This window comes from Dunckerocampus dactyliophorus, chromosome 1 (assembly GCF_027744805.1).
Source record: "Dunckerocampus dactyliophorus isolate RoL2022-P2 chromosome 1, RoL_Ddac_1.1, whole genome shotgun sequence".
Taxonomy (NCBI): Eukaryota; Metazoa; Chordata; class Actinopteri; order Syngnathiformes; family Syngnathidae; genus Dunckerocampus; species Dunckerocampus dactyliophorus.
The window spans coordinates 10,758,999-10,772,939 of record NC_072819.1 but is presented as its reverse complement, the minus strand read 5'-3'; the positions used below and the strand labels follow the sequence as shown (position 1 = coordinate 10,772,939).

General features: G+C 48.1%; 1 protein-coding gene across 5 annotated transcripts in view; it reads right to left on the bottom strand.

The window, feature by feature from the left end:
• Nucleotides 1-97: 97 nt before the first annotated feature.
• Nucleotides 98-13,941, bottom strand: part of LOC129187626 (growth hormone receptor-like) — a 32,382-nt gene continuing 18,538 nt past the window's right edge. For 4 of the 5 annotated variants that reach the window (XM_054787173.1, XM_054787192.1, XM_054787201.1 and 1 more), the window contains 5 exons: nt 4,982-5,160; nt 4,008-4,161; nt 3,828-3,918; nt 3,675-3,744; nt 98-3,591 (listed from right to left, as the gene is read on the bottom strand). In XM_054787173.1, the coding sequence (XP_054643148.1) occupies nt 2,983-3,591; nt 3,675-3,744; nt 3,828-3,918; nt 4,008-4,161; nt 4,982-5,160 (1,103 nt within the window). In that variant the 3' untranslated portion in view covers nt 98-2,982. The remainder of the gene's footprint in view (nt 3,592-3,674; nt 3,745-3,827; nt 3,919-4,007; nt 4,162-4,981; nt 5,161-13,941) is intronic. The other variant, XM_054787182.1, reaches the window with a different exon arrangement.

Below are 13,941 nucleotides of genomic sequence, written 5' to 3'. Positions count from 1 at the left end.
GGGCTGTCAAAAAAAGTGTTTAACGGCGGTAAGTAATTTATTTCATTAATTACATTAAATGTTTAAATAATAATAATAATAATAAATAACGCACACACATGATGGCAAGCCACGCCTCTCTGTTATGACGACAAAAGGAGGCACATTGTAGCGTCCCCACAGTCACACAGAGTCTCATGCGCTTTTAGAACTTTATTCTGACCTGAACACATCAACAGCAGTGCAATTCCAACACCATATATGTATCTCCAACACACAAACACGTCTCTAGCCCCTTTGTCATCGGAACGACATTCACATTCACGATGCATTCACGGTCACTCCGAACATCACAACAATGGGCCTCATTCACGAACATCTTCTTAAAAGTCTTCTTAAGAAGTGTACTTAAGAAGGTGCATTCACGACACGTTCTTAAGTAGGGATAATCGTTCGCACCGGTGTTCTTAGGTTGATGAATGCCAACGGGGATGCACGTGCATGTGAGGCATAGGTCACCGCCTATTATTTCCTATATAAGGTAAAAAATGTGCCGTGCGCAACAGGCAGCTGGAGGCGGAGATGGCAACGCGCAAGGGGGAGACTGAGGAGCAGCTGGACAACAAACGAAAGAAAAACTTCAATTCTACTGAAATAGAGGTGCTTTTACAAAGAGTGAGCGAACACAAGACCACCTTATTTTCACGTGTATCCACCGGTCATCAGGCCATCCAAAAAGAGTCGGCATGGAGCACCATTGCAGGAAACATAAATGCCGTTTCCACGGAGAAACGCACCACCGCAGAGGTTAAAAAGAAGTGTTTTGACTTAAAATAGACTAAAAAAAAGATTGGACTGCACCGGAGGGATCTGGAGGAAACGGGAGGTGGGCCATCAATCAGAAACTAAACCATTTCGGAAACTCGAAAATATTTACACAATCACGATGGAAAAATAAAGTCAAAATACATAGTTTGTGTGTGACATTTAATTTTTTCTGTGGTTACATTTGATTAGACGCTGCCTAATTAATACAGCAGCCCCGTGCTCTGGCTCAAGACGTGGCTGGGGGCGCATGTCGTTATCTGGGGGTGCTCCGTGTGCAATAGGCACACCACGTTTCATTGCGATGTTATTCTGATGATCCTGCACACCTGCAAGAACGGAGAGGGAAGCCTGAAGGGACATCAAATATTCGTCGCTTTCAGCAAATAAATCTAATGGTCCCTTTACATTCTCTCTCTGCGCAGCGCACGTCCAGCCAGCTACTTTTTTTTTTGATGAATTGGGATTTGAATATATATTTATCCATGGAGTATATTTTAGTTGTTTTGATGATAAATCATTGTTGGGATATTTTATTTGCACTACATTTTTTGGGATCAAGTTGCAAAATCCATCATGAGGGCGATTGCGCATTGAAAGTGCAAGCTTTGCTTGTGCGTAAGAGTCCTCCTGAGCGTTCGTAGAATTTGTTCTTAGATCTAAGAACTGTGAGTTAAGAACACGTTTCGTGAATGCCAAAAATCTTCGTAAGAAGGCTTTAAGAACAGATTTGTGAGTAAGAACGTTACGTGAATGAGGCCCAATGTCTTTATTATGCGTGTATCTGTGGGCTAAATAAACAGAAATTCAAAGAAAAACAATAGGCGTCTTATCACTCACTTTGTAACTCACTGCGGAAGTACAACATGCTGCATTTAAGTATGCTTGGAAATCCCAGAAAATACACTCAAAACATGTGAATTCAAATGAAATGACGTGGTGTCTTCCAACACAACCCTTCATGGCTCATAATAACACTGTTAAAGTGTGATTTGAATGTTCTGCTACCATTAAAGGAACCTGTGCTAGGTAACCAGATTTTCACACATGCATACTATCTTTTAGCTTGATTTTAATTTTCAGTTAAAATGGAGCTATTAATACTGTACATACAAATATATGTAATCGCGTCCTGTCAGGTAGCTTTCTTTCAATAAAATACAGCAAAAACGGGCATATCTCAGACCTATTTGCAACTGGTGATTAATCATGATTAATTAATTTGAAAAATAATCTGATTATAAATTGTAATCATTTGACGTTATTATTATTCATTTGTGGTGAGTACGTATACATTTTCTACTTTAAAGTGTGTTTAATACGTGTCTGAGGCATTTAGCATTTAGTTTGTTAGCTTCCGTCGCTAGTGAACATCTTTGTTGATGGCTTGTATTTAATTACCGAATAAATAATAAAAAGACGCAACAAACACTTAAATGTGCACCCTAACTTGCTAAATATGGCAACCATGTCGCTAAATTATCAACACGGATCTCTTCTATGTATGATGTATGTTATGAAACGGAACCGCTGATCGCCGGTACGTGAAAGTTGGCGCTGTGACAAATGTAAGGAGATAGAACCGCTTGGTGATTAAGGGTGCAGACAAGTCATCCATGTGGGTTGATCTGACAAATCTTGAGGTAAAGTTGATGAAATGTAGAATTACTACAGCTTCTGCCTGGACATCAAAAAGTAGCAAGCAGCTGCTTAACGCAGATGAAAAAAACAGCCGCAGGTCATTCACCGACGCTGCTTGGTTCTCAGCAGTGCATTTTTGTTCTTGTTAGTGTTTTCACCTGCTTGTTGCCTCAGCAGTGATATTTAGTTTTGTGCATTACCTTTTTCCTGCTTAGTTCTTCTAAAGTGTTTTTTGTGAGTCCATTTTTTTCCCCGCGGCGCAGCCCGGTATTTTTTGGTTGTACTTTTCCCTTTTTGTGTGTGTACTTTTTACCCTTGTGATTCTAAATTGTCCATACGTATGAACGTGATAGTGAATGGTTGTTTGTCTATATATGCCCTGCGATTGGCTGGCGACCAGTCCAGGGTGTACCCCGCCTCTCGCCTGAAGGCAGCTGGGATAGGCTCCAGCATACGCCCGCGACCCTAATGAGGATAAGCGGCATAGAAAATGGATGGATGGATGGATGCTTTTGTTTCTGCTCATCCTGCATGCGCTCAGATCGTATTGTCAACAGAAGGGGGTGTGGCCTCGCTCTCCTTGGACTCGCTACCATCTTTTTTTCCGGCTTCATCCAGCTTTTTGCCCTGCTCTTCTTCTTTTACGCTGGCATGTAAATCAAACTTCGGGAGAGGCGGAAGCTGACAATACGCCAGCGGCAGGCACGGCACCAGATGTAACGCTTCACTGTCGATGAGCTGCACGCAGCTGTAGAAATCCTGCGGCGGGTAAGCATTAGTGATGGCGGCTGGTGCTGCGGTGGGCTGGCCCATCATCCCACTCTCTGTCGGACAAACCATTTCAGATGGCGCGGCCAGTGGTGGCGATAACGCTTGAGGAGGAGTCATGCAGTAGGGGCTTTTCAGGTACATTGGCAGCTGGCTGGTGGGTGGATGATGGGTCGTGGTGGCGGTCAAGTCATTTGGGACAATGAGGGCGTCCATCGCCTGGCTGGGCGACTTGATGGGAAGTGTGCACTCATTGGGCGTAGCAAGGTGGATGCTGTCAGGGCTCACCTGCTCCCACACCTCTGTTTCCATGAAGCTGGGAGGTATGTAGCTGTGGAAGTTGGAGAGGTGATGGTTGATTTCATCAAGGTTCCCCTTCTGAGGACAGCGAGTGGCAATGCACAGAGACAGGAAGTTAGATAAATGAGACATTCCAGAAGAGAGGATAGAATGTGTGTTACCTTCAGGAGCAGCGGGTCAATGCCGATGATGCGCGGTTTTGGAATCGGCGGCAGGAAGAAGTCTTTTACTCTGAAAGGGGAAATTACGCACAACCTTTTCAACACCCATGAAGAAAAGGAATGTGACAGTTTGAGCGGAAGAATGTGCCTCACCTCGCACATTGTGGAAGGACACGCACCGCAATGGCCAGCAGTGCCACCATGCTGATACTTGTCACGAGAATCAGCACCAGAAGTATATCTGCTTCAGTGAAAAGAACGTAGAATTAATTCTGGCCCCCGCTGCTTAGGCTGAATGCATAACCACCCCTCACATCATAGTGCACGTCACACCTGCTGGGGCTTGGGCAGGAATGCTCATCAGTATCGGCTGGCTCCATTTGCTCCACAGGCCGTAGTTGTGTGAGCGGCAGCGGACGCGAACCACATAGTCGTTATTGGGGAGGCCAAGAAGTTTGACCCGAGGTTCTCGCAGCGACTCCTTGACCTGCCGACAGAAGTCCAAAAATCAACGAGAATCCAGACAATTTTTTCTAGAGGGGTGTAACGTTACATATATTATTCCTAATCTGATTTCCCACATGGTACACAGTACAAACGTGAGGGACAGGAAGTGTGCCTGGCAACAACAGTCTACTCTGTAAACAAATACAGTGCAGTCCAGTCTTCGGCTTAGCCAGAGCTCGAAAAACCTCTTCTGTTGTTTATCAACACAAATTTTTGGCTGTGTGATTTTGGGCATTCACCAAATTTATTTTTATTTTTTTTGTTCACTGAGAACGCAGAATAACATCTTCACATGTATGGCGGACGTACAAAATATCTGAATGTGCGTTGGCCACACTAATTTCGTATGTGGGGTGCATGTGTGGTGCACGACTCACATAGGAGTCTGCAAGTGCGATGTACAAAAAAATGTACATTTTGCCCAAACCTGACACTAGAAAAACATACCAAAGACACACGTTGGTCATACAGACATAAGCGCATAAGTTTGTTTTGAAATAAGCACCCTTAGAGGTTGTTTGGCATGACAAAGAACCTCTGTGGCCGGTCTACAGACATACGCGCACCCTCCGTGCGTTTCTTGGGTTTTGTTGCATGCAGACCCGTAGGAGCCTGTGCGACCGGTTGTGATGTAGGCTTAAAGCTATTTATACAAAAGCAAAGTTGTTTTCCATTTTGTTCCCTTATCGTACCAAAACTGAATCGAACTGTGACCTTAGCGTCAGGGTAGGTACTGAACCATGATCATGGCGGACCGTTACACCCCTACTTTTCTGCATGCTAAATCTCACACATTTTACCTTCCACTTGTCGGGCTCGCTAACTCGTCTGTACTGCAGCTCGTACACCAGTGTAATCCAACCATACTTCAGGTCGGAGGGCACCGGATATGCCCAGGAGAGCAGCACGTCATGACCCATCTCGTCCCCGCCGGGGTCCATCAGTTTGTACATCAGGTTAACTGGAGCTTCGGTTTGAACTACGAAAGAGGCAATAAACAAAAACATCTGATCTTTGCGTGCCATGAGGTTGGAGCGCAGTGCTTTATAAGACGTCAGAGGTAAACAGTGCCGTGGCAAAGACACAGCCGTGGGTTTGATAAGAGTGTCCTCCAGTCGTCTCTCATAAAAAAGTGGGATTGCTGTTGACACGTTATCTGCAGTATCTCACACACGTGCACACATCATTCTAAGAGGCGCTGACGACATAGATTCTAACCAGTCTGGCAAGACAAAAGAACTTGAGCAGAAAGCTTGCATAGATAGAAAGGAAAATGACATATTTGCTACTAGCAAAATCAGTGAATGGTGAACAGTGGTTGGGTTCTATTTATGATATTTTGTATCCTTGGATGTGGATAACACCAACGCACCTAAGGAATGGAATGGGAGAAAGCACAGAGTATTAATAATATGTTTTTGAATAAGAAAGGGAATAACTTTTTCTTTTACTTGGTCGTTTTCATGTAAACTTACTGCAGCGATTGAGACAAGCAATCACTCTCACTCATGTTTACACCGACAGCTAGTCTACAAAACTCATGCACAATCTGTGTTATATCTGGGGGAAAGTACATTTCATGTTACGGTTTTTGACCAATGAAAACCAGTGTCACTGAAATCTTGGTGGAGCTGATAAAGAACGTAGGAAATGTGTGCAAATCCCAAAACCTCATAATTCACTCTTTCTTTTTGCATGAGTAGATCAGAAAAGTTATCACAGCAAAGCAATTGATGAGATATTTTAGGCGAGATATAGGCGTCCCTGTTGCTGGTCTTCATTTGTAAAATTCAAAACATCCACCAGGCTTTAAGTTCAACTTCTTCGTCTCACTCAACTGAAAATCTCCCCCAATGTGAGCCATTCTCCACCTTCTCTGCCATCATCCACACCTCATTCCGGACCACCTACCATCACAATCTCTCACTCCATCCTCCTTAATAGACTTTCCTCCATCGGATCAGCCACACCCCCTTCAGCTGGTTTCATTCTTATCTCTCAGGCTGCACTCAGTTCATTCAGCTGAAGTCCCACATATCCCAGTCCTCCCTTTAGGCGTGCCTCAAGGCTCTGTCCGAGGACCCCTCCTTTTTAACATCTACCTTCTCCCTCTCCCTCTAAATACAACTTCCATTTCCCTTGCTTTGCGGATGACACCCAGCTCTACCTCCCTAGCAAATCAAATTCAATCCTCCCTCCCTCCTCCCTCACCACCTGAAATCAAGTCCTTCTGGTCGATTCTAAATCTATACTATCCAAATTTCTCCCTCAACATCAACAACACCATAGTCTCCCCCTCCCCTCAGGTTAAGAGTCTGGATGTCATCCTCAATAGCGGTCTGCATACTTCCATCTACATGGCATCAATCAATCAGTATATCTATCTATATCAAATATCAATATCAATATCTATAACAATGAAAAAACACAAGTCTTAACCTTCAGTCCAATTAATAATACAAAATGAATACAATTTTGCAAAGCCCCTTAAATATTGACATCTCTTCTAAGCACAGAAAAGTAAAAAGAACTATTTCTATATAGATTTAATAGATTTAATGAATTCTTTGTAAATGTTGGACTGGAATTAGCAAAACAAATCCCTGATACTGGGAATTATTTATTATGAAAAGTATCCACCAGAGAGAAGTCCTTGTTCTTTGTTTCTTAAAGCTGTGACAGAACAAGAAATATTGGATACTGTCATTAAAAGCAAGAATAAAATATCTACAGATCGTAGTGATATTGATATGGCGTTGGTGAAAAAGGTCATTGAGGGCATCTCCAAACCTTTAACATATATACACACTCCTGATCAAAATCTTAAAAGCAGTTGAAAAATTGCTAGAATTAGCATTTTGCACATTTGGATCTTAATGAGGTTTTAAGTAGAGCTACAATATGCAAAAGCAAGAAGGGGGAGTGAGACAAAAAGCACTCTGAAAAAGTAATTTATTGAAAACAAAAATTAAATTAAAATAGGCTGTTCATCAGCTGATCAAACATTTAAGACCATCGCTCAAAGAAATAACAAAAAACTCTCCAAACCAGAACAAAAAAGCTCAGTAATGAGGAGCTCCACCATTCTTGTTCATCACTTCAAAAATTGCTTTGGGCATGCTTGATGTGAGTGTTTCCAGGAGGCTAGTGGGAACATTGCTCCAAGTGGTGAAGATGGCTTCACGAAGGGCATCAACTGTCTGGAACTGATGGCCATTTTTATAAACTTCCCTTGCCATCCATCCCCAAATGTTCTCTATGGGATTTAAATGAGGGGAACATGCAGGATGGTCCAAAAGAGTGATGTTATTCTCCCTGAAGAAGTCCTTGGTCAAGCGAGCATTGTGAAGTGCAGCGTTAAACCCAGCTGTTACCACACAGACGAGGGCCCTCAGTCATGAGGGATGCCCGCAGCAACATCTGCACATAAGCCGTTTGACGACCCTGCACCACCTGAAGCTCCAGTGTTCCACTGAATGAAAAAGCACCCCAGATCATGATGGCCCCCCTCCACTGTGCCGGGTAGAAAACATCTCAGGTGGGATCTCCTTGTCATGCCAGTAACGTTGGAAGCCATCTGGACCGTCAAGGTTACATTTTTTAATTTTTTAAGAATAAAACTTGTTTCCACCTTTCAATGTCCCATGTTTGATGCTCCCTGGCAAAGTCTAAACAGGCAGTTTAGTGGTGTTGAAGGAGACGAGGCACCAGTGAGGGCCTTCATTTGGGTCGAAGACCGCCCTGTGTCTGGATGGACAGTCAATCGGATCCTCCGGCTCAGCATAGGTGTGATATTTTTGGGTCTACCACTTGACTTTTTTGTTCCATAATGCTCAGGATCTTTCAAAAAATGTAGAATTACTGATTTACTTCACCCAACCTCAGCAGCAATGGCACGCTGGGAGAGGCCTATGCAGCTCGACAATCCGACCACGTTCAAACAGAGAAAGCTTCTTAGCTTTAGCCATCAGGAGGGCATGACAGTGTGAATGCCTGACAGAAAATGACAATTTTGAGCAGATTTGGGCTTTTATAGTCTGTGGTCTTAAACTTTTGATCAGCTGATAAACAGGTGTGTTTTTTTGTCTCACTCCCCCTTCTTGCTTTTGCATATTGCAGCTCTACTTAAAACCTCCGATGCACCTCACTCGCCCATGGCAGGTGGCTAGCCCCACTCCAGAGTGTACATTGACGTCGGTGTTTTCTAATCTAATCATTGAACGCACCACATCTTAGTGAAGTCTGTTTGCTGTGAATCATACCACCCTAGTCCACCAACAATTGTCATGGTGAGATATGTTACTGTATTCAGCATACAGTATGGATGGTCAGGAAGTGAGCTAAATAAAAGATGTAAACAACATGACCATATATGGACAGCACACCCGATTGTCAAATTTTATTCACCTTTTGAAATCTACAGTTGTCCCATCTATTTTTTTTTTTACCATCGCTCTATATTTGTTTTCAGCACACTATTGCTATACTATTCATGTGCTGTGGTGTTGCTTTGCCGCCGCCCGTCCGCCATCTGTTGCAGTGCACCGCTGGTCCGGCAGGGGCGGAGCTGTCTGTGCACACCTGCCGCCAATTATCTCCACTGGCTTTTTTTTTTTTTTTTTTTTTTTTTTTTTTTATACCCCTGTCCTGTCCAGCCTTTAAAGCAGATAGAATTGTATACCTAAATGCCGTCAAGTGCTCAACAGATTTACTCTGCCAGAGAGAAGTGTGATATACACTTCCCCTGTCATACAAAATTTATTCGACCTTGATGCTTGTTATAAAGCAAATTTGGAGCGACCGGACCAGAGCAGGTGGGGACAGAGAAGAAGAGAAACGGAAACGGGGGGGGGGGGGGGGGGGGGGGGGGGGGGGGGGGGGGGGGGGGGGACAAAAACAAAAAAAAGAGAGACAAGAGACAAGGACAACAGCAGCAACAACAACAATTGTGACAGAACAACAGAAACATACAGAACGACATCAGCAAATAAATGTCCGTGACAACTATAAAGACGAACAAGGATAAAGGACAAATCAATATCAACAACCACAATGACAAAGCTGTCAATGACAATCAGACATAATAGCAGTCATGAAATGATGAACTATGACAGTGATCACAATGACAATACTGCAATGAAACAGTCGCACACAATAGCAGTCATGAAATGATGAATTATGATAGTGATCACCATGATAATACCGCATTGAAACAGTCACACATAACTGTAGTAATGAAATGATTATCCATGATAGTGAATAGAATCAAAGTTACTGTAATGCACATCACTGTAAAAAAAAAAAAATACATATACACACATATATACATACATACATACACATACATACATATATATATACATATATATACATATATATACACATATATATATATATATTATACACATACACACTGCACATACACACATATATATATATATATATATAGTCATACTGCGAAATCACCGTCGCTGTAATAAAACCAACAACATAATAACACCCTGGTTAACTCAGTGAGTAATGTGGGGAAGTACGTATGTACTGTGAGTGTGCATATGTACAGGTATCTCTGTATGTAAGGAAGACTTCATATATATATAGAGGTGCAGGAATGTGTGGGCGTGTGATTGTCACTGAGAGTGCATGAAAGGAAAGGGGCCGCCTTCCACCTCCCAGAGAGCCCCGCCCCAAATAGCAAGGCCGGGCCCCGGCCGCCAGAAGGCCACCAGGCCCATAGGGGCAGGCAGCACAAAGATCAGTGCCCCAAGAGCCAGCCCAGAGAGCCCCCCCCGGGAAGACCAGTAAGGGGCCGAAGAGAGGTAATCCCAGCCAAGGACAGGGCGCCAGCGGGCCGGAGGACTGCCAACCCCTGAGACCAGCGAGAGATCACACCCCACAAAGGCAGACGGGTACCGGGGGCCACAAACCGGCAGGCCCAGAGACGCCTCCACAGCCGGAAAGAAGCCCGCCCGCGCCGGAAGCGCCAACTCCCGCCCACCGCCACCCCCACCCCCAGGGAGCGGAGCCCGGCCCGCCCCGGGCCAACCCCCGCCCGACCCCCGACACAGGGCCGCCCCGCCAAGGGATGCAGGAGGCACACCCTCCACCCACCCGGCGGAGGCACGGGCGGCAGAGATGTATCGCCCAGCACCTGACCCCACGGAGCAAACCCCTGTATGCCCCCCCCCCCCCCCCAAATAAATAACTAAAATAAATAAATAAATAAAAATACACACACGCACGCACATACACACTCCTACGCACCCACACACACGCACATAAACACTCCTACGCACAAACACACCCCTATGCGCACGCTCATACACACTCTTACTTACTCAAGCGCGCACGCACACACACACACACACACACACACACACACACACACACACACACACACACAGTGGTCGACTGCCCGACACCCGGAAGCCCCACCCTATCCCCCGTTGGTAACCCAAGGAGCAGCGGAGCCGGGGACCCCGGGGTCCCAGACATACGACTCAGAACCCAGGGGCGGAGAGCGCAGACCGCCGGGGAGCAGGAAGACACCCGGCCACACCCCCCCAGCGGTAGGACGCCGCCAGCGAGGCAGACAGGGGAGTCAGCGAGGAGGAGAGCGGGAAACCGAGCAGGCAGGCGGGAAAACGGGCGAGCAGCCAGGCGAACCACCACACAGCGCCAACCGACACCCGCGGGCCAGCAAACCCCGAAGAGAGAGCGGGAGCACCACACCCCAAGCCGCAGGGAGGCCAAGCACCAGAGCCGAGAAGGCGAGACCAGCAGCCGACCAGCCGACGGCCCCCACAAACCACCAGAAGCCAGACCAGCCACATGCCACCAGAGCCGACAGCGCACCACCCGCGCACCGGAGCCCCACCCCCGACAAGCCCACAGACAGACCGGGGGAGGCGAGGACACAGACAGCGGCCCGGCAGCGCACAAAGCGCAACGGCGACAGACGCCCAAGCGCCCGGCAGAGCACGACCCCCCCCAGCGAGCCCGGCCCCAGGGCACCCGCCCCCCCCACCCCCACCCCGCCACCCAGGCCCACAGTACCCGCAAGCATGACCAAGCCCCAACCCACCAGCTGGCCCGGCGCCCCAGCAGCCGCCACAGCGCAGCAACCACCGGCCGCCGCGACAGCACACGGGCCACCCGAAGCACCAGCACCGCCCCCCGGAGACCGCCGAACCCGCCCCAAGAGCGCAGAGGCGCCCGCGGCACGTGTCAGTCCAGGGGGGGCACCGCAAGCCGCCCCCCCCGGCGCAAGCCCCGGCATCAACAGGCCCCAGAGGGCCACCCCAGGGAAGGGCAGGCGAACCAGACAAGGGCACCCCACAGGCCAGGCCGCCCCGGGCGAGCCACCGCGACGGCCAGGCCCCCGGCCACACCGCCGACCCTGGCGGGCAGACGCCGAGGTGCACAAGGCACCCCAATCCAGCCCGCCCCACCCGTGTATGTGATAAGGTGTGATAGTGTCTATGATGCAATTAAAAATAAATAAATAAATAAATAAAATAAAATAAAAGAGGATGGTGTATCTGTGTGCATGTATATGGAGTGTATGTGGATGATAGCTAATGATGCAATTAAAATCGGGGGACAGCTGCCGCTCGGAGGGCCCCTCACCTGGCCAGCCCCCCCAAACCCTAAGTGTCTACTCTGCGATTAAAATTGGGGGGCAACAGGTCAGTGGCACAGCAGGAGCAAAGGAGCCCCGCAAGGCAGCTCCCCTCCCCAATCACGCCACAGACCGGCCACCGCCCCACCCCCCGCCCATCCACCAACACGCCAAGGGGGAAACCCCGGAGGGAGGGAGACAACCGCCGGCCCGGAAGCAAGGACCAGCCTGACACCAGCAGGCAGCAGGGACCGCCCGCCAGCCCCCCGCCAGCCCGACCCCCAAGCCCCCGGCCAAAGCCACCCCCCGACCGCCCCACCCCGGAGCAAGCATCCTCCCGCCGATCCCGGGAAGCACCACGCAGATGGACACCACGCCGCCCGCCCCCACGCGCAACCCGCCCACGGCCCCCACACGCCCCACCCACCGAGCCACAGCGGCCCCGTCCCTGAGGGGAGAAAGCAAGGGATCCCCCCCACCCCAGCACCACGCACCCCCCACCCCGAGCCCAAACCGCACATCCGCGACCCCCACCTCCGCGCCCCCCGTCACCCGGGGGACAGCCACAGGCGCCGGAGGATAACAGGCAGCTCCCACCTATCACACATACACCACACACATAAATCAGTGAAATAAAATAAAATAATAATAAAAAAATAAAATAAAATAAAAATAAATAAATAAAAAGGGGCAACCCAAACCACCCTCCCACCCAGGGGAGATGGCTCCGCGGGGGCAGCTGGGCTCAGGCACCCGCACCCCCACCAGGGGGAGAGGCCGGCCCCCACCCCCCCACACCGGACGGCCCCACGCGGCAGCCGAGCAGGAGGGCCCAGGGCAGTCCCCGCCCCACCCCCAGAGGCAAAGGAGGCGAGGGAGAGCCAGCGCCACCAGCCGCACACGGGCCCCCCCAGCAGCAGTAGGCGCCCGGCACCCGCAGGATGCAGCACCCCATCCACCCACCACCCCGTAGGCCAACCAACGCCGCCCCCTGGGCGACCCCCCCGACCCCGCCCCCGCCCCATCACCCGACCCGGACCCCTCCCCACCCCCACCCACCAGCCCCCCCAGGCAGGCAGCCCAGCAAAGAAGACCCGGGACACCAAGCCCGCCACCGCCCGCCCCCGAGGTACCAGGCCCACCCAGCGACCAGGACCACACCCCACGCCAGATGAACGAGACCCCCAGGGGCAGAGACAGATGCCCTCACCCCCCTGAGAGTCAGGTCAGGGAATTAATTATTGGTGCCCATATAGACTGAAATTCTGACATTTGTTCTTTAGATTCAGCAGACATTCTCTCCATAGCTATATGATCTAACAAAAGATTTTTGTAAAGAGCTATGTTCAGTTTCTTCCTTGATTTCCAATTGATGAGAATGGTTTTCTTGGCGATGCTTAATGCAGTGATGAGAAGCTGTGTTTGATTTGTTTCTACAACAATTGTGGAGAGATCGCCCAGCAGGCATAGTAAAGGAGAGGTAGGAATGGAGAACCCAAGTGCCAAAGATAGGTACTCACACACTCCGTGCCAAAAATTTTTAATGGGAGCACAGGTCCACATGGAGTGTAAGTAGTCATCTATTCTATGGTCTGAGCAGTGTGTACAGATGTTAGAGTCAGTTAAGCCCATTCTAAACATTCTATGTCCTGTGTAGTGTACTCTATGAAGGATTTTAAACTGAATCAGCTGTAGGTTGGGATTATTGATTAACCGGGAAGCATTAAGACATATTTGCTTCCAAAATTCAGGGTCACAGCTTGTAGATAAATCTGAGCTCCATTTGGAGATTGGTACTCCAATTGTGTTGTCATTTTTTGAAAGTAGAATATATAATTTAGATAATGTTTTAGGGGCAGATATTTTTAAAAATTGGTCAATAGTGGTATTGCTTTCCCATGATATGGTCCTGAAACTTGCTTTAATTATGGATTTAATTTGTATGTATTCAAGAAATTTGTTATGATTTATTCCATACTGTGTAACAAGGTCGTTAAATGAGATAAAGTTGTTTCCTATAATTATATTTTTCATACAACTTATTCCTTTTTCGTGCCATGTTGGGAAATTTAATGGTTTCTTTTTAAGCAAGATGTCAGGATTATTCCAGACGGGAGTGTATTGGCAAGGAGTGAGCGA